Source organism: Abrus precatorius, unplaced genomic scaffold (genome assembly GCF_003935025.1).
Source record: "Abrus precatorius isolate BTA unplaced genomic scaffold, Abrus_2018 Scaffold10, whole genome shotgun sequence".
NCBI lineage: Eukaryota > Viridiplantae > Streptophyta > Magnoliopsida > Fabales > Fabaceae > Abrus > Abrus precatorius.
The window spans coordinates 1,323,497-1,345,108 of NW_020874292.1; the positions used below are offsets into that span (position 1 = coordinate 1,323,497).

At 28.8% G+C, this 21,612-nt stretch overlaps 1 protein-coding gene across 3 annotated transcripts; it reads left to right on the forward strand.

The window, feature by feature from the left end:
• Nucleotides 1-11,769: 11,769 nt before the first annotated feature.
• LOC113866041 (low affinity sulfate transporter 3-like) lies at nt 11,770-16,158 on the forward strand. 3 transcript variants are annotated; one of them, XM_027500934.1, is made up of 12 exons: nt 11,770-12,266; nt 12,374-12,422; nt 12,535-12,742; nt 12,829-13,021; nt 13,393-13,458; nt 13,545-13,775; nt 13,887-14,013; nt 14,281-14,567; nt 15,268-15,461; nt 15,541-15,626; nt 15,715-15,791; nt 15,896-16,158. In XM_027500934.1, the coding sequence occupies exons 1-12, from the start codon at nt 11,946-11,948 to the stop codon at nt 16,037-16,039; spliced, it is 1,983 nt and encodes a 660-aa protein (XP_027356735.1). In that variant the 5' UTR covers nt 11,770-11,945; the 3' UTR covers nt 16,040-16,158. The 3 variants fall into 3 exon arrangements, with proteins under 3 accessions (XP_027356735.1, XP_027356737.1, XP_027356741.1); XM_027500936.1 differs by having other exon boundaries at nt 14,302-14,567; nt 15,896-16,090; XM_027500940.1 differs by lacking the exon at nt 12,374-12,422 and having other exon boundaries at nt 12,127-12,266; nt 15,896-16,157.
• The last annotated feature ends 5,454 nt before the right edge of the window (nt 16,159-21,612 follow it).

Here is a 21,612-nt window from a genome sequence, read left to right on the forward strand (position 1 = left end):
ATATTAAATAGTTGTAATTGAAATTTAAAGTTAAGAAGCATAACATCTCAAATTAAAATATTGAATAAAATCAAATAATTCTCAAACTAACAGTCAATTTCTTCTTATTCTACTTAAATATTACATTCAACACATGATTTTCTTATTCTTTAGATAGTATTTAAATATGTTTCCAAAATCTAACAACTCAAATAATCATATTTTTTTTGCATCATTATACTTTAAATTGTAATCGTTGTAAGTAGAATTAATAAAATTATTAAATCTTAATTTTAGTCTTTAAGTAAATTTATTTATTTTTAGTTTTTATAAAATATAAAAATAGTATAGTTTTAGTCCCTCGTCAAGAATTAAATTACATAGATTTTATATTTTGTAGGGACTAAAATGCAAAATATTTATCAGATTAAAATAAAAAAATCATGAGAATTAAAAACATGCTTAATTCTCTTATAACTTTTATTTTTTATTTGATCTTTTTAAATATTATGAAATTTTTTATTTAAATTATATAAAAATTATAAATTTCTTATTTGATTTTCATGAATACTGTAAACAAGGCACTAAATAAAAAATATATATCATAATATTTTAAAATGACCAATTGAATGAAAGTTAATAGAAAAAAACCATCTTGTAATAAAATATTTTATAAGAGAGATAATTTTAAAATAATAAAAAAGGACCACATGAAATATTATAAATAATTTAGAGATTAAAATTTTAATAATACCTAAAATATAACATAATTTCTTTAATTCCAAACAAAAAAAAATCTAGCTGTAAGTGTTAGAACGTTTAATTTATATTTTTAATAATGTTTTATATGTAAATTAATAATAAATGTATCAATCATGCTATTGAGTCATGTGATATAATTTTAATAATTATATATACCATACTTTAAAAATTTAGACATTTCTATATATATATATAATATTTATTTATATTTTAAATAGTATTTTATATGTTAAAATAAATTAGTAGCCCAACAAAATCATTTTTTTTATAAAAGAACTTTTAAAAGGAGCATTTATTCTCGAGAAATAAACTCTTTCAAAGATGTGTCTTGTCACGTTGATCGTTTGATGCATATACTAGTTATTTACAAATTATATAAAATTATGAGCTTGGATTTTAAATTATTGATTGACTGAAATAGTGATCGGCATATTTTAAACCTTGTTGCTTGCAAATTTGAAAGGCTGGAATTCGATATATATCATTTTTATATTAATCAATTGTATAATATTCAAACTTAATGTAATACGCCAATATAATTGAAAAACTTTCAGTTACTTAAAGATGTTAATTAAAGCTTGCATTTTTGTTTGTATATGAAAACAAAAAATCATGAGACGTAAAAGTAATCTTGATGATCTATGCATATTAAGAAAATTAGTCCCAAACTATACCGGGAAGATATTTTTAATTTGAAAAAAAAAACGTGATCATGAATTTATTTATGTATGAGCACTGTAAGATATATTTAAGTAGACTGATAAATAATTCTTTTCTACTTTAATTGTATCAGTAAATAAAAATAAGTAACATTTAATTTTAAAATAATTTATGAAATTTAATATTTTCACACTATGATATGAGTACATAATAAAGAAACGCTATTTTTTTAACCGTATTTTATATACATTAATATAATCTTGTTAAATAATAAAAATGTCTGTATTTCCACTAGCATCGATGCTTTTCTTAAATCAGTAATTGACCTTAAAAAGTTCTGTCTAATAAAAAATAAAACAAGAATATCACTTATTAAAAGAGTTCGAAATGAAAAATTTAAAATATTATTTTAAAATAGATAATAATTAATGTTTTAAAAATATTAATAAAAAATAAAAAATATTATACAATTATTAATATATTTCCAATAAAATTTTAATAAAAATATGATTAATTTTTTTAATTAATATTGTAAAAATTATAATTATCAATAAAACAGGGATGTGAAAATGAATGCAATAATTAATAGAAAACCCATTGATTGATAGGCATCGCATTATAATCTAACCTGTCCAGATGACTTACTTGACTTGTTAATTTTGATAAGGTGGGTTAGCGGTTTAAAACTTATCAATTAGATTAATCTATCATTTTCTAATAAGTCACGTTTTAAGAAATTAATAAACAATTGAATTTTAATAAAAATTATACTATTTAATAATTTTAATGCAGTAATTTTTTAATAATTTTTCAATGTAGCTAGAATTTGGAGAGAGAGAAAAAAATAAAGACTGAGGCAGGATTAACACATACCTAGCTATTTCATATATATAATATTTAATATTATTTACATAGTTGATTTTGCTCTATATCTATATAATATTACGTTAAAAAGATCATGCTAGTTCATATTTTATCCAACAAATTATCAGATCTGTCTGTTTTTTTATTTATAATTCATCAACAAATTATCAACAAATACCAAGTGCAATGCAATTAATTGACATTTCACACCAAAGGGACTTGTAAATTTATAATATACAACGACATCACCTAAATCCCCGTTTGCTTTAATTAAACTCAAGTTTTGATCATATTTAATAATTTAAAATGAAATTTAATAAGTTTGATTTATTTAGTTTTAGATTAAACAGACACTAAATCAATCGATACAGCTAATTAATGCACTAACACATGATGTGAGCTTGATTAAGCTTCCTGATCGCACCTCAACTCTCGATTATCCAGTCAGCTTTGCATAAACCAGTGCAACTTTGAAATGTTTCTCGTTACATGTTTCTCATATCCATTTTAAGCAGAAGATATTCATAACCACTATGATATGAAATTGAACTTTTATCTTTCTTAAAAACAAAAACATCTACGCAGAATTTGTCTCTTAGCTATTTCTTCTTCTTAAAGTTACTGGTTTTTTTTAAAGGATTGTTTTTAAAATTATGTTTTGTTTATTTAACTTTTTAAGGAAAAAAAAAGGCCAAAAAAAGGTTACTCAATGTACCACATGAGCCTGACAATAATGACAATGATCCACATCATTGAAAATATTATTGGAACAATGTGGTACTCTTCTTAATTAGTTAGGATGCTCTTCCATTTCATCATTTGAATGGGGTTGCAATGATTGATTTTATTAATGAAATAATGTCCATTATTATAACATTTAAATGATATTATTGCGTATATGATGATTTTTTTAATGATCAACGTTAAGGGGTACTAATCCAGGTGACATGATCTGCTAATAATTTGGTAATTAATAGAATAAGTTGCTAGTATATAGCGGCCGGTGAGAGTGACTAAGATTATCGTGAAGAAATAGATGTAAGTCAATATTTATTATTAGTTCTACGATGGGGTTGGAATGGTCCCTTTCCTGAAATCACGAGGAGGAAAAGCTAGGTTTTAACGATCGACTTCTTATACTTGATATGCTTTTGGTACATAGATTTTTTTAACTTGTATAATATTGTATCTGATAAATTAGATATAATAAAATTTTATTTTTTAGTAATATTAATAAATTTAATTGTATATAATTTTATCTTTTTGTCTCATATAATGTTAAACTTGTGAAGAAAAGTGTTATTTAGGCAAATGTTAAAGTATTAGACTATTACCTAAATCAGTAAATAAATAAATTAGTTAAAAAACTTAAATCTATTTATTTATAATTTATAATATCGTTTAGTTTAATTGATTAGAAAAAAAAAGCCGTCTAGTGTAAAATTTAATAAAAGATTATATTTTGGATTGACACATGTGACACGTGATAAGAATTATATATATGGTTCCGCTTTCGTATACACATGCAATTAAAAAAGATAAGAGGAATAAGTTATCAGTATTTTAAACTAAATTAGTGTGGGGTGGCGAATTTACGTTTAAAAAATAGGAGCTATACTAAATACAGCGACGTTAGTTTCTAATTTAAGAGATTCAAACTTTCTTTTGTTATCTGTTTACTATTGAAAGAGAAATAATGACGTATTTCTTTTATAAAATAATAACAAATTAGTCATTACCGTCTCCATTAAAGTGTCAAACTTTGAGCTGAAAGAGGAGAAACTAACTAAAGGTCATAAAACACTTGAATACGTCTGGACTAAATATTAAACTTATCAATTTAGAATATCCGATTTGAAATGGTCTCAGTTCTGTAGACAGATATTCAAATTTCATAATTTAAATATATTAATATTGTCCTTGTAGTGTGAAATATACATTACATGTGTAATGTGTGTCAAATTACTGCAATATGTATCGTATTTACAGTAGTCAAATTTGTTTTTTAAAAAATAAGTATCATTTTTGTGAGGGACAATATTTATCGTTGATGTAGAAAAAATTATTTTAGACAGATAATTTTTTTTTGTATTATTTTGGAAATTTCTTTTTTCTAAAACTTTATTAATAGCTTAAATGATAATCAATTTAAAATAGGAGAAATATTTGATGAATTATCAACACTTTAGTTAAAGTCAATAAATAAGGCGTCAATACATCTCGTCGTTGCATCCTAATCTGCTCCTGCTGACTTGTGACAAGTGACAATAAAAGCGGTAGTATATTTCCACACCGAATATGAGTGTAAAATGGACACAGAGAAGAGAAAATAAGAAATGTGATAAAAATATAAGTATTGGTTACAACCGAGTTTTTCTGCGCAAACAAAAGCACCAATCTTGACTTAAACTAAACAAGATCAAGACAAGCCCCAACCAAAAACAAGAATACAATTAAGACCCCACCAATTTGTTCACTTAAATTGGAATAGACTCCCACTAAAGCTGCAATCATTCATAAAGCAAAGCATCTTTGAATTTTATTGCATTGGCACATTTACACAGCCCCGTAACTCCAAAATATATCACAACGTATATTACAAACTACATGAGTCATCCTATTTTAACATGACCATCCTGAAAAGAGCTAGAGCACTTGCTCCTGTAGTTACCACACACACATATATAGATATATATTATAAAGTTGGCAGAATATTTTGGTATATGAAATGGATTTATATATTTTGAATTACCGTGTTGGAGATATATGGGATGAGAAGAACTTTAATCAAGCGGTGAAGTGACAATAAAGAAATGAGGCTAGCTTTCAATACGTAGTTGCAATCAAAATTTCAAAATTTCAACATGCATTCTCCTATAAACGAGGGAATGGATGGGTCTTTCAATTGAAGTGGCACAGAGAGAATGAATGCATGTATGTGGTGAGGGTCAAAGAGTTGGAGGGAATAATAGTTAGTGGGTCGGTTTTAAAAGTCATAGTAACATAGGGCGGTAGTGCTCGTATGTCTTTTCACAGCCATTGAGATTTGAGAAACCAGAAGAACCAAAGGGAGCTTAGATAGGGGACCATGGCAGATGCCACAATGCTCTCCCTCCCAACCTCCTCCATACATACTCTACTGTCAAATTTAAGTGGTGCCACTACCACTCCCACGCTCATAATCTTTCTATCAACTATCATATTCCCACATTTATATATAAAATATTAAAAATTATAATATCATATAATTTATAATAAATTTTATTGTGTGTAATATAATTTTAATTCTTTAAAGTACATTATGTTTTAATTTTGATTTTTATAGAGTTGTTTATTTTATATTAGTATTATATTTTAAAATTTATTAATTTTATTTATTAAATAATAATGTGACCAATTTAAATATTTTTACTTGCTAACTTTTATATTATATAATATTTCTTGTGAAGTTATATAACTAAAATAATTAAAATAAATACTTTATAAAATCAAAATAAAAACATTTATTTTGTTTTATCTGACTTTCTTTTATGCATTTAACACCCATTGCCATTGAAGGAGTGTCAACGGATGATATTTCCATCTATATCCACATCCTTACACTTGTCACTGCTGTGGGGTGGTGTGCTTTATGCGTTTGATATGACGCAATTTCGTGGGTTTTCATGGAAGTCTTTTCTTGCCTCAGCTTGGGATGACTCCAAGCACGCATAGTCGCATTAGTTCACTTTCCAAAAGGCTATAAAGTTAATCAAGCATCAAGTGGTCCGTGCCTCATCTTTTTATTATTATTTACAGATATTTAGGCATCTTAATTACCAAGTAATTAGAACTTAAGAAATTAACGACACCAACAGACTTAGGACGAAATGTAACAAAGTTATATTAACAAAACTTGATTTTCATTAAAATTTCAAAATTTATTTTAACTTTAACTTAATATTCAATCAATTAAATTTATCTACGTAAATTCTTGCAAGTTTGCACTACGTCTTTTGGTATTAAATAGCAGCTTTGTAAAACTTATAAATTGAATTTTTGAAAAACAGATTTTTATAGAGAAGAAATGAAAACACGGTCTAAAGAGATGAGTAAAAACTCAAATTGGCTTGAATTTTTGAAAAACAGATCTTTAGACAGACGAAATGAAAACACTGTCTAAGGAGATGAGTAAAAACTAAATTTTCGCAACTTGTGGAATAAAATCAAAGTACTTTTATCTTATTCCACTTAATAATTTTTTATAAATTGTTATTCATGAAAGCACCTATTCGGTTGTTCATATCATAATGGCATGCGATTAATTATAGATTAGCTATTAAGTGTTAATTGGGAAATAATTTTACTGCACACGCACAAGCATACAAAAGAATTTAGTTTATTGATTATATGTATAATGAATATACTATAGTAAGAAAATAAAAAAGTTCTTAACTAATTTCTTTACAAAAGGGATACTTTTTGACTTATAAGTTTATTTTTTAAAAATATTTTATAAATTAAACTTGTTTTTGAAGTGGGAAATTAAAATTATATTTATTTTAAATTTAATATAAAGTATACTATGATACTTTATTCAAATATAAAGTTAATTTACTTTTACCTATTTATATTAAAGATAAATTTATTTGTGTGAAATATTTTGTTAAGTTTTCACTCAGGCAAAGAATATTTTATTTTAAGTGTATATATAACCAGAGGTCAGATATCACACTTCTAGAACGTGTCCACCAATTCCCATGTCTCAAACTGTAATATTACCTAAATATTGATACAAGAAAGAAATTAAGTCATGTCAGCAAAAAAAAAGCAATGGTCAAGAAAAACGGTTTTGACTTGAGTTTGAGCTGGAAAATTGTTTAAATTCTTGAACAGTTTGGTTAAACTTGCCACTACTAGAAGATTAGAATTGTACTTGTAATTGAGCTGAATCCTTGGGATAATGTGAGGATCAATACGAAGTAATGGTCGTGCTCCAAATGATTGATTGTGTACTCGAAATTATAATAAGCTTTTGGTTTTGTCTATATAAAATACAAATTTCAGGTTGCAGAATTGTCAATAGGGTCCCCAGTATATGGCTCATAATTGACATTTAACTCCCCAAATGGAAAAACCTTATATAATGACTATTGCATTTTCGTCTTCATCTTGCATGAACTTTATTCTAAGCATCTATCGAAACTTACAGGTTCGGGCATTGATTCCTTTGCGATGGGCTGGAATCTCAGAGCTACTTCACGTGAGTGAAAGAATTTAAAGTTGCTGTATGAATAGTTTGCATGCAAGATAAATTTGTTGTATGAAAAATCAGCCAGTAAAATTTAAGCAAATTGATTTATGGTTTATTATACATATTATGGATATACATGCAAAGTGTCAATGGATGAATAAACATAAGTTGAATAATTTATATCCGATTGATGAAACTCTTAATTACCCTTTTATGAAAGTACCAGAACCCTAAACATCATGGAGCCCCGCCCCATTCATACATGCAAGAGTGACTTTTGATGAGTAAATATACGTTAAATAATTTTTTAATCAATGAAACTCACAATTTTATACGTAAACATACATATATATAATTTTAAAAAATATATTAAATACACTTTAAAACATTATTTTTGTTAACATTTTATACCTGTTTCAACTGATTATATTAAGAGTATGATCACACCATTACTCATGTACTTAGCACCATCATTTTAGAACTTGTTTTTTCAATTGAAATTTGTTGAACATGTTATCGGAATACTAGTTAAAAAAATTAAAATAAAAAATATGTTGGTTAATCAGCTAAGATAAATTAATAAAGGTCAAAATATTTTTAATTAATAAATATTATTCTCTATACATTCTTTTACAATATTTTTAAGACTTATTATTTTAAGCAATATTTTGGTACATGTTTATTTTTAAGTTTCATTAATCTCGTTCTTTAATGTTGAATTTAAATATTTGAAAGCAAAATAGTAATAAAAATATAAAAAATATTTTAATAAAATTCTATTATTAATAATTATTTAAATTTATAGCTAAGAGCCAAAAAAACTCAGCAAAATTTGATCGAAACTGTAAAGGTGGAATAGGGAAATGTCAGTGTGCCACGTTGGAAACTGTTTATTTCGTGTTTTACACTCTGCTCTTCAACTATTTCACCCTGCCCAGATACCTGAACAAACGACAACCCCAGCTTTGGACACAAGCAATTTGAAAGGCATATAATCAAGAACGTGCATGCATTGATACTACAAAAAATTTGAGCAATTATTAACTTAGTATATATTTTATTTCTCAAAAACATTATTGGCTTCTAGTTTCATAATTTTAAAAAGATTTAATGTTAAATATATTCTGATGACACACACATATATTTGGAAGATAAAAAAATGAGATTAATTTATACAAATTAAATAATAGATTTGATTGAATGTGTGGTGTGAATCCCTAGTTGACCCGGCATCAATCATTCTTTTTTTTAATCCATTTTATGTTCATATGTATTGCACTTTGATAAAAAATATGTATTGCACTTAAAACTTATGATTTACGAAATATAATGAATATATTTATTTACATCAAAATTATTTTTTAACTTTTAATATGGCATTTATTATTATTTTTCTTTTGTTCATAATAAGTATATAAAATATTTAAGAATATAAATAGAGATAAATACATAATTAAAAATAGTATTATCTTAAATTTTTAAGTAAATATTATAATTTTTAAAAATTATTAAATACCTGTAATTTTAGGATATTATAAATACAAACCCTTAAATTTTTTTGTCATTTATATTTTTTTTATAGGCAAAATAAATCTTATTAAAAAGAGTTCAAGGGGAACTTAAAACCCATATACACAAAAATTTACTTACTCAGAGAAATAAAAAGCAAAAATATACTTATGCAAAATTAAGACAGATGCAATTTCGTGGGTTCAAATACCAATCAGCTAACATAATAGCTTCTTCCTTACTAACAAGTGATAACCATTTCCAGGATCTCAGAATAATAAAATCTAGGACTTCCCTCTCATCCAAAACACCATTGGAAAATATAATTCTATTTCTATGCAATCACAAAGACCACAATGTACTTACCTAAATAATTAATAAGCATATTTCTTCTCTTTTACTACAGCCAACACCAATCCAAGAAAGCAAGTGAGTCGATAAATCTGAAGGCAAAACCAGTGAGAATTTAAGCCAACGCATAGTAAAGTACCAGATTTGAGATGAAACTGAGCACGTTAAAAATAAATGAGTTGGAAGTTCCTCCAAACCATGACAGAAACAACAAGTTATATCATCAATTTGAACTCCACAATCAATCAGTAAATCTTTACAAGGAAGTGCATTCAACAACAATTGCCAAGAAAAAACCAGACACTTAAGAGGGACCTTCCCTCTCCATAACCTTTGCAAAGCATCTGCCGTACACTGATCTACACTATTAAGACCACCAAAAAGTTCAAATAGTCATGAATACGTAGATTGCACTGAATAACAACGTGAAGAATCTGCCCTCCATACCCATTTATCTTCTTGTAGTAACTTAATAGAAATTCCATCCACAAGCTTCAACAAAAGATTAAAGCTCGAGATCTCATGTTGAAAGAGTCCTCTTCGCCAACTAACATTTCAAACCCATCTAGTGCCATCATGAAAACCATTCTCCAATACACGTGATTCAGCATTTCTCACCACTGCAAATAATCGCGGAAATGCTTCACACAATCGCACCCCTCCTACCCACTTATCTATCCAAAAAAGAGTGTGTAAACCTGTACCCACACTTCTATCAAACTTCTCATCCAGCCATGAATTCCCTTGATTAATAACCTCCAGCAAATCACGTCATCACAAAGAACATCTGTTGTGAACTGATGAACGCTGAAGAGAAGAAGCTAATCTTCCATATCTAGATTCCAACACCCGCACCCACAATGAACTAGAACAGTTAACACCTCGCCACAACCATTTACCAAGAAGCGCCCAATTAAACCACTGCACATTCCTAATGCCCAAGCCACCATTCTTCCGCGGTCTACATACAGTTTTCCATTTCACCCAGGGGATTTTAGATCCATCCTTAACACCCTTCCATAAAAAATTCCGTTGGATAGTGACAATTTCCTTTATTACCGACTTCGGCACCTTAAAAAAGAATAACGAGTGCAATGGCATAGAATTAAGAACGTCATTAATCAATGTCACCCTACCTTCAATCGATAAATACCTATGCTTCCATGACGCTAACCGCTTTTTAAGAGCCTCTAACACACCCTTCCATGCACTAGGGTTTCTCGGATTAACACCTAACTGTAACTCGAGATACTTTAATGGGAAACTACTAATCTTACAATGTAGGAACTCCGCAGCCAAGTTTTCAAAGTCATCACCAGTGTTAATCCCCAATACAAAAGATTTATGGAAGTTAATTTTCATACCTGACATTAATTCAAAGCTACGCAATACTGCTTTCAAAGTTCACAAATTCTGCACTGAAGCCTCTCCCATAATCAATGTGTCATCCGCAAACTGCAGCAAAGAAATATCTGGTCCCCCTTCCCCAATCGTTACACCAGAAAACAGCCCACAAGTCACTGCCTTCCGCATAAGAACTCCTAACCCTTCCGCTGCCACAAGAAAAAGAAAAGGGGCAAGAGGAATGAATATTGAAATAATATAAATACTAAAAAAGTTAAATTCTTTTGTGTAACATAATGAATATTGAAAATAAAACTAAATTAACATATAAAAAAAATAAGAATATAATTAAATCAAATTAAAATAAAGAAGTTCATTTTTTAAAAAGAAAAGTCAAATCCAAACTCGGTGTAAGCGTCAAAGTGCAAAAGTTCGATTAATGGAAGTTCAGAACAGGAATTAATTGCAAAACTCAGGTGCACAATTTTCAAAAATTCCCCGCTCTCAATTTAATTTATTTGAAAAAAAAAAGTTTTTGCCTATTTGTGGCAGCGAAATTAGTAGTCACATGACAAAAATTATTTAGACAGAAAAATTGTTAATGATTTATTTTTAAAAATAATAAAATAAATAAATAAATCTCATACTTAAGTAGGATTAAGCTAAATGAATAGTACTTTCAAAAATAATATTAATCAGTGCCTTAACAGCGCTTTCAAGACACTGATTAATGAATAGAAATAAAAATATTTATTAAAAAATAAAATTACACTCATTTTTAGATTTTTAAAACTTATTTTAATATATTATTGATAAAAAAATATTATTCATTAATTTCTTAATAAGTATTCTTAGGATACCAATTAATAAAACTCTACTCTAAAAAAGAGACATCATTAAGGCACTGGTCAAATAATTATTAAATAATTTTTTATTAAAGATGTTAATAAGAGTGGTTAATAATTTTTTTAATAAAAAAATTATTTTGAGTTCCTTACACGAGAAAGGGTGAATAAAAGGGGATTTATACTCATCATAAACTTTAGAGATTAGCCAATCAAAGTGGTGCCACAACTATCCTCTCTATGAAAGCTTGCTGCAGCCGCTTTCAAACAAAGCAATCATCCAAACAAATTGACCCATGTCAAAAATAGTCATGTAGGTGCTATTGTACTGGCATGAATAATGTTACATTAAGTACAGCTAGCATACCAGAGTTCAACCAAACACTTCACACACAACCATGACTTCACTTCCCTCTGATGATTCCACTATGAGAGTCATAGAGCAAAAGCACTTTCACCTTGAGGATACTAATGAAATAGAGAGGTTCCAATGGGTGCTCAATCCTCCCAACCCACCACCTCTATGGAAGAAGCTATTTAGTCCACTCAAAGATACCATGCTCTTTTTCTCATCCAAGAACAAAAATTGCATTGGACATGCAGTTTCGTTCTTGGAGTGTTTATTCCCAATCCTTAATTGGTTCAAAAATTACAAAGCTTCCAAGTTTAAGGATGATTTGCTAGCAGGTTTAACACTAGCCAGCCTTAGCATACCTCAGGTATTTACAAAGCAGACATTACTTCTAATTTCATGCAATGCATCATATGTGGAACATTACATCACATTCTCCTCGGCTTTTTCTCTAATTTTTTTCTAATGTTGCAGAGTATTGGATATGCTAATTTAGCAAAACTTGATCCTCAATATGGCCTCTGTACGTATCCGACACTAGTTATGTTTATTATATACTATATTGGTGCATCACTATAGAAACATGCTCAACTAAAAAGCTTCAATTTTTTTTTCTTGGTCTTAATTGAGTTCAGACACCAGTGTTGTTCCTCCTCTTATCTATGCTCTAATGGGGAGTTCAAGAGAAATTGCAATTGGACCAGTAGCTGTGGTGTCGTTGCTGCTATCCTCTTTGGTCCCAAAAGTGGTAGATCCTGCTATGGATCCTGTTGCTTACAGAAACGTTATCTTTACTGTGACCTTATTTGCTGGAATCTTTCAAGCTGCATTTGGAGTTTTCAGGTGTTTTCCTCGTCTGTTTCTGAATTTTTCTTTTAAATGTGTAGGTTTCTTTATAGAATAAGTAGTTAAGCGTCCAAAATCTGCAGGTTGGGCTTTCTTGTGGATTTTCTTTCACATGCTGCACTTGTAGGATTCATGGCTGGCGCAGCCATCATTATTGGTCTTCAGCAGCTCAAAGGGTTGCTGGGCCTTAATCACTTTACCAATAAAACTGATGCAGTATCCGTGTTGGAATCTGTATATAAGTCACTCCATTATCAAATTACATCAGCAGAAAAGGTGAGTAGTTCTTGCCAAATGTTTTATGTTCTTGGATCGGAAGAATTTAATTAAGGGTCTTGTTAAATAAAAAGTAATTTTTGATTGGAAATGATTGTGAAATGCATTGAAAATCATGTGGGTGAGTATCCTTTTATGCTTTTTAATAACAAACTTCTACTTTTAAGTTAACATTTTTTAAAACTAATTTCATGAAACTTTGTATAGCTGCCCATTCATAAATTTGACCTCAGAACCCCATTATTCTATTGCTGGTTTTGAAAAAAAAAATAATAATAATAACGAGGGTAATAAATTATAAATCTTTAAAGAAACAATTTATGTGGTCTTTGTTTATACTTGACATTATTCTTTTTTTTTTCCATTGACAGTGGTACCCTCTGAATTTTGTCATCGGGTGTTCATTCCTGATTTTCCTCTTAATTGCTAGATTTATTGTAAGTAATGAAATTTCTGGCATCTACATTCCACTAACGTCACCTCTGTTTGAATTGAGCTTCTGATAATGCATATGTCATTTCAGGGCAGAAGAAACAAAAAACTTTTCTGGTTTCCTGCAATTGCTCCTCTTCTATCAGTTGTATTATCAACTTTAATTGTGTATTTATCAAAAGCTGATAAGAATGGGGTGAATATAATAAAGCATGTCAAAGGAGGCTTAAATCCAAGTTCGGCTCACCTGTTACAATTCGATGGTCAATATGTTGGTCAAGCAACTAAAATTGGATTGATTTCAGCCGTTATTGCTCTAACTGTATGCTAATTTATTTGTTCTTTTTTACTTTTTTTCAATTAGTTATTTCTTTTTCTAAACTCTTAAGTTTGTATCTTCCTAATGGAAATATGAACTTCCAATTCAATTCAGGAAGCAATAGCTGTTGGTCGATCTTTTGCTTCAATTAAAGGATACCATCTTGATGGGAACAAAGAAATGCTAGCAATGGGATGTATGAACATTGCAGGATCTCTCACTTCATGCTATGTGGCAACTGGTGAATTTTTTTTTTCTTCTTTCTTTTAATGATTATGCAACTAGTATGGAATATATTTAGACATTTATTTACAAATTAATTTTGCATATAGAAAAATACAACAAACTTTTATTATTATCAATGTTATCATATAAGGGATTAAAACAATAAAACATATTTTTTTCTAAAACATATCATTTTTTTAAACATAAAGATTAATTTATAAATATATTTTATTTATCGATGCATGAAATTTGTTTATATATAGTTTGTGGATCACACGTGCAGGTTCTTTCTCAAGGACTGCAGTGAATTTCAGTGCAGGATGTGAAACATCAATATCAAATATTGTGATGGCTGTTACTGTGCTTCTTTGCCTTGAATTATTTACAAGGCTTTTATACTACACTCCTATGGCCATACTTGCTTCTATCATTCTCTCTGCACTTCCTGGACTAATTGACATAAAGGAAGCTCACTATATATGGAAGGTTGACAAATTAGACTTTCTTGCTTGCATTGGTGCTTTCTTAGGCGTCTTGTTTGTATCAGTGGAAATTGGTCTTCTTATTGCAGTAAGTAGTAGACCCCTTTCAAGCATTATGATACATCGCATTTTTTTTTAAATAATATATTTTTTTTTCTAGTAAATTTTTTAAAAGTTATTAAAACAAACATTAAGTTGAATCCTATAACACAAGCAGACATAAAGGTACAAATGATTAACAATTTGCACAAATAGAAGGGACCCAAGTTGCCTCAAGCTGGTAGTTAAATTACGCAAGGTTAATGGCAACTAGTGTAGAATGGAGTTGAATGTCTGACACGAAATCTGAATAGTTGAAAGGCTTAGTGGGTTCCATCATCTCACAATTTAACTTGGACAATTGTGTTGTCTTGTTTGGTAAGTGCCGTTCTTGTCGGGCTTCCAGACTGGACTCTGGCCCACTGATTTGGCCTCAGACACGGCTTGACAAGCTATTTTTTGTTAAGGTCATCATTTCACATTAACTGAACTTTGCAAGAGTTTATAGAAAATTTATAAAAATACTTTGTAATGTTTTAAAGTCAAAATAAGAATTTTTTAATTTAATTTAATAAATTTTATCATAATTTGTTATAATTTATTATTTAAAAAAATATTAAACAAGAGTTTTGTAAAATTATTTATTGGGATGCCCCTTAAAAATCAAATTCTAGCTAAATACGTAAATTGCATGTATACAATCAATCAATGTTGGTGTCTCTGATTGAGATGTATTTGTGTTTGGGCAGGTGTCAATCTCATTTGCAAAGATACTAATACAATCAATTCGACCTGGTATAGAAGTTCTAGGTAGAGTTCCAAGAACAGAAGCTTTTTGTGATGTTAGTCAATATCCCATGGCCATAAGCACTCCTGGCATCTTGGTGATTCGCATAAGCTCTGGCTCACTCTGCTTTGCCAATGCTAATTTTGTGAGAGAAAGGCAAGCACTTTACGATATTATTTGGAGAGTTTACATTCAGTGACATAACTTTGAAATTGAAATTATTCAATTAATTCAGAATTCTGAAGTGGGTCACGGAAAAAGAAGGCAAGCTTGAAGAAACTGCCAAGGGAGTGGTCCAAGCAGTAATCTTGGACATGACCAGTGAGTATCAAAAGTCATTACTTTAGTGCCAAAACATGCATGGAATTTATCATTATAATAACAACCTTATGAATGATCCCTTTGATAGACCTGATGAATGTTGATACTTCGGGCATCCTAGCATTGGAGGAACTGCACAAGAGGTTGCTTTCTCGTGGCGTACAAGTGAGACTAACACGAATTTAACTTGAATCTGTATGTTGGGACCTAACAAATAATGTTTGATGTGGTTTTGCTGATTAACCGGTTTTGTTTTGGTTGGGTTTCAGTTGGGTGTGGTGAACCCGAGGTGGCAAGTAATTCACAAGCTGAAAGTGGCACACTTTGTGGATAAAATGGGAAAGGAATGGGTTTTCCTAACTGTTGGTGAAGCCGTAGATGCATGTCTGGCCTCTAAATTCCCGGACCCATGATTTGGGGCCTTGTCTGTAATACAGTGCATGATTGCATGATTGCCTGTCTAAGTCCGTAAAGTGGTGCATTACATTGTCTTACGTAAAATGCAATGACATTTGGGATTGTGTTTGTGCCCTCTCATTATTGAAGTGGAATTGCCAAATTATTATTTTACGGAAAAGCTCCTATATACGGACAATTTTCCCTAGATTCACACACGGGTAGAATATCAAACAATCAAGTATAAATAAGGCTTGAGAAATTGAATTTTTTATACAATAAAGAAAAATAAAACGAAAAGAAAAACATATGGGTTAAAATAGTTAATATAATGGAAACAAATATTAAAAGTAAGGGTGGCATTCATTTATTCTAAACTTCGATTAATAATTTTTTATAACATTAAATTTTATTAATTTAACTGTTAAATAGAAAATTCTTATTGAATAGATTTAGACATAATTTGGGTAAATTTTAAAGAAATCTTTATAAATAATTAATATAATAAATAAATAAAAATTTTAGGTTAAAAATAATCTATCTCCTTAAATTTTAGATAAATTAAACAAGAAAACTTATAAAAAATAAAAAATAAATATAAATTTTTAATTTAAAAAAAGAGTTTAATTCTTTTTACTACTTATTATTTTAATCCTATAAATATTTATTGAGAAGTTTCTACAAATTAAACCTAACTTTATAACATTTTATTTAAGAATCACTTAACACTTTACCAACTAATTTCATTATCATGTATATTATATTTTTAAAAATATAACTATAATATAATATTTTTGCAAATGTTTAATTCATCTACACGTTTATTTGCATGATAATTAATATAATGTTATATGATATTAAATAGAATAAATGTCCAAGACTGATTACTTTTTATTTTTTTATCTCTTAATTTTTAGTTTTTTAAAATTATCTATCATTTTTAAAAATATTGTTTATTTTAATTATGATATTAACTTAAAATAAAAGAGTAATTAGTTAACAAGAGATAAATATGTATAATAGGAAATCGAAGGACAATTAATAAAAACGAGAACATTAAATATATTCTTTAATTTTTGTACAATATCTTAAAATGATAGATAAAAAAATGATTTTGAAATAGTTTTAAATTCTCTTAAATTATTTTCTCACAAAATTTCCTATTTGTTAAATAAAGAAAGAAAATAAATGTATTTTATGTTTTTAAGATTTTAAATACATTAATTTTTAAATTAAAAAATTAGTAAAAGGATATAACAAGAGGATATAACATTACTCTGATTTTTCTGCAAACATTTGCGTACAAAATTCCTACCTAAGTGCAATGGAAACTCGTAAAATAAAAGAAAAGGAAATGTATGAATAAGATTTTCGTTAGAAAAATTAAACTGCGGGAGAAGATCCAATTTGTGACAGAGTATTATGGTGGGGGTATACTATTAGTTTTCTTTCATTTTTACTAGTAAACCAAACACTCAACAATAACTTATTCATCTCTTTAATATCACCTTTTCTACAAATGCAGTTTAGATGACAAAACAATCACACCCTTGATATTATCTAATAAAGGAGAAGGGATGCTTTTACTTCTCTTGTTTGGTTTCATCGATTAAAAAATAAAGTGTATATATAAATTAATAAAAGTATTGCATTTAAAATGCTGTGAGACTCAGTTTTTTTTTTCTTTTCATGAAAGAGGAAGAGGATGAAAAAAATAATAATGAGACTCACGAAAATAGTATCCCTTTTTAGCTTCAAATTGATGCCAAACAAAGGATGAAAGTATTACTTGTTGTAATTTTTATCTTCTTTGATTCCTATTGACGGGGCAAGATGTCAGTGTCATCCATGGGATAATCAAATATCACAAACATCTGTACTCATCAATGGTTGTAAATGCACGTTTTGAAGGGATTAATTTCCAGATATTAGAAATACCTTACTACACACAAAAAGGTATTAACTGTAGCTTGCAGAAATGGTTTAAAACCAGTTGCTACATTCAGAAGCCACAAAATTATGAAAAACCACACATTTAGTTTATGGTCACGAGAATTAAAAGATCGGGCCTTCGGCCCAAAATCAGGTTTTAACGCAATATCATAAAAAGGCTGTATATGGACACACTAAGCCCATATATAATATCATTTGCACATAAAAATTTGTACATAACTTTTTTGGTGATTTTCCCCCCAGTTATCAAATTTTATATGTGCAAATAATATTATGGAAAACTAAAAACCTTACTACCAAGTTTTTGATAAAATTTGAATAATAATGACTTTTTAAAGATACAAACTGGCCTCATCCAATTCAACTATTCTTGAGAATTTCAGGCACTTGACGTTTCTTTGAAGTAAGCCAGGCACATATTAATTACCTGCACGAAGGAAATCACCATTCCGGATTAATTCCGAGCTACTAAACTTTGAGCTCAAACTGTACATGCTTGTAATATAAATTTTCTATAATGATTTAATATCGCAGTAATTAACTAATAAGAATATTGCTGAATGAAAAGACAGTTTAGTAGCAGGATACTACAAAATTTAGCAACTATGTTTTCAATGATTTAGAGGAATGTAATTACCTGTTGGTGGTTTGAATAATCTAAGATGGGGGTCAATTGGAAAACCATTCCTCTCATATTTCGGGTCATAGACGGCGTTCATAAATTGCCTGAAAATCAAAGTCACGAAAGTTTTCAGTTATCTCTACATTCAAGTAGCGAGAGGTAAATGATTGAAGTGATGCTAAGAAAATGCAGTGATTTTGTCTATAAGTTACCCCATATGAATTAACTAGATTTTGTCTATAGAAAATTAAATAAAAAACTCATACTATTTTCAGTACATGGTCTTAACTTTATTAGTCTGTTTAAGATGTGTTTATTTCTCTTATAGGGTAACTTAACAAACCCAAGAGCATCATATAAATGGGATATCGAGTTTTGGAGTCTACCTTGGAGCAGAGGGCAAGTTTGGGAGGTTAGTGTTCTGATCTCTATTCTCTACGCTGTGAGGAGTCTTTTGTGCTTCTTGGGATTCACGGTTTGTTCCAACTCTTCTTTTTTCGGAAGACACCTTTTGAAACTACTCAAAACAAACCAAGCGGAATCACTTTATGGGAAATCTCATTTTGGTTTCAGTCATTCAATTAATCACAAGAAAACTAAAAACAACGTATTCATGCATGCATGGCTAAGTAAAATGAATACCTTTCCACGTTGAGAAGACGCCTCTCCTGCTTCACGACGTTTTGGGGGACGACCACGACGTGCCGGTTCATAGTGTCCCTGTAGTGCAACATTACGCATTTTCCAATGTTTTGTTGTTTTTTAAAAAATTGGAAAGGATAAAATAATGATACACTAACAAGTTCTTACAATTTAGGTAAGAGATAGGAAAGGAACATAAAGTTCTAGATAAAATGAGTGATAAGGTAAAAAGAAAAAAAAATTGCAAAAAGTTGATTTAGAGATTTTTACCCTTTCATTTTGCAAACCCATGCTTTGATTTTTCTGAGCAGAGGAGTTAACCATTCGTTTAGGATTCATATGTAGTATTCTGAGAATTGCCTCCGAAGGTTGCACCCTATGCACCATCAACCTCATTAATTAAATAAAAACATGAAGTAAATAGACTTGGCTCTCTCCTTATATAAGCTCTTGCATGAATATGTTTGTAGAGCTTTTTTTAATAAGAATATTACAATTGTATTGTTCGTCATAATTATCAATGCCTCAAAAATCAACAGCAAAAATATTAGAACACCTTCAATTTTCACTAATTTGAGTATATGAGCATTGTAAAGAGTAAGAGAAATCATAGATATGAGTTGAAGTAAATTACGGAGTTGATGAGGATTCAGGACGTTTTCCTTTGTCGCGTTTGGTAGGGACTTCATTCTTTGAAACAGGTGCCGCCACTTGTTGCGTGCTAGGTAAAGTTCTTTTATGTTAATAATAATAATAATAATGAAATTTTTAATTTGTTTTATTATGTAAAACATAATGTAACATAAAATATAAACAATATTATGATAGTAAAATCAGATTATTAAGAATAACATAAAAAATTTGATACCTTAATAAGCGTGCAATCTCAGCTTCGTTTGACCTAAAAACTTGTGAACTTGGTCCTTTAGGGGTCCCTGGGAAGCTGGCAGACCCAGCTGAAGGTCCATGCAATGTGTTGCTCTGCCCTCGTTGATTGGGAGTGTTCATCCTTAGATAGTGTTCATTTATCTGATCTGGCACACCCTGAGACCTTTATTTGAAAATTAATGAATTATTAATTGTTATATAGAAATTAATCTCATAAGTAATTAATGATAAGCATAATTAATCATTGTATATTTCATTTTTTTTATCTATCACACTTTAAGGGCTTAGAAATTGAGGATATAGACTTAACGTTCTTGTTTTAATTAAAATTATCATTTATTTTTCCATTATAGCCCTTTATCTCTTTTATTAATTAATTAATTATAGAGTATGATTAATATATATATATATATATATATATATATATATATATAATTAATGTTGTCTTAAATTTCCTAACAAGTGACAGATAAAAAAAAATAGAAGGAATAAAAGGTAAACATACAAATAATTAATGATGAGCATTTCAAATCAGTGCATTACTCGTTGCTACTTCTCTTATCTTATGTTATATGTCTGTTTAATTATTTTATTTTGTCTCAAAATATTTTTATTTTAAAAAATAGTTTAGTTATATTTTAAGCATACGTATACATCTATTGATATCTCATTTAAATAATTAAATATATTAATAATTATATATTAAATTTTTAATAAAATTATTACTCCAATTAGACAAAATCATTTTATCATAATAAATTATACAATAATCATTTTTTAAGTGTTTATTATCTTAGAAAACAAAAAACATAAGACAGACAGGTATAGGTATCCAAATGTCACATCAGCCATCAGTGAGAGAAAGTTATGGTTATTGATAAAGGTTGCTTACCTTGGGAGTTGCATGGAGGTAACACTTTGTTGTCCATTACCATTAGACATCATCGTGGCTTGAGGAAGAGGATGATTATCCTGATTATCATGCAACTGGGAATACCTGCAACAAGAGACACCATTTAACATAATGAATAATATGTCACTTTTGATAAATTGATATAGTTCTTCATTTTTAAAAAAATTGAAATAGTTTAATAATTTATATATCAATTAATGACATTAATTATTTTTTTAATTTTATTAAAGCCTTTTGACATATTTACAAAATTAAAAATAATATCCATAAAATAAAAAAGCAAATAAGTAAATGTAATTATTTTTTAAAAAATTATGGACTTCTAATTTTTTTTAAAAAGTTATATATAAAGCCCTAGATGACTAATATTTTTAAAATAATAACTTTACAAAATGGAAATTTCAGGTCAAAATCATTTCATGGGTAGGAGGCATTGAAGATCTAGGAGTCAAAGGATTTGGTTGTTGAATATAATTAGCATGTGAGAATGCAGAAGGAGCTGTAGGCTCAGGCAGCATGAGTTTATAACCATGAGTTTTAAATGTATGGTTCCTACCCAAAACAAAAGGCAA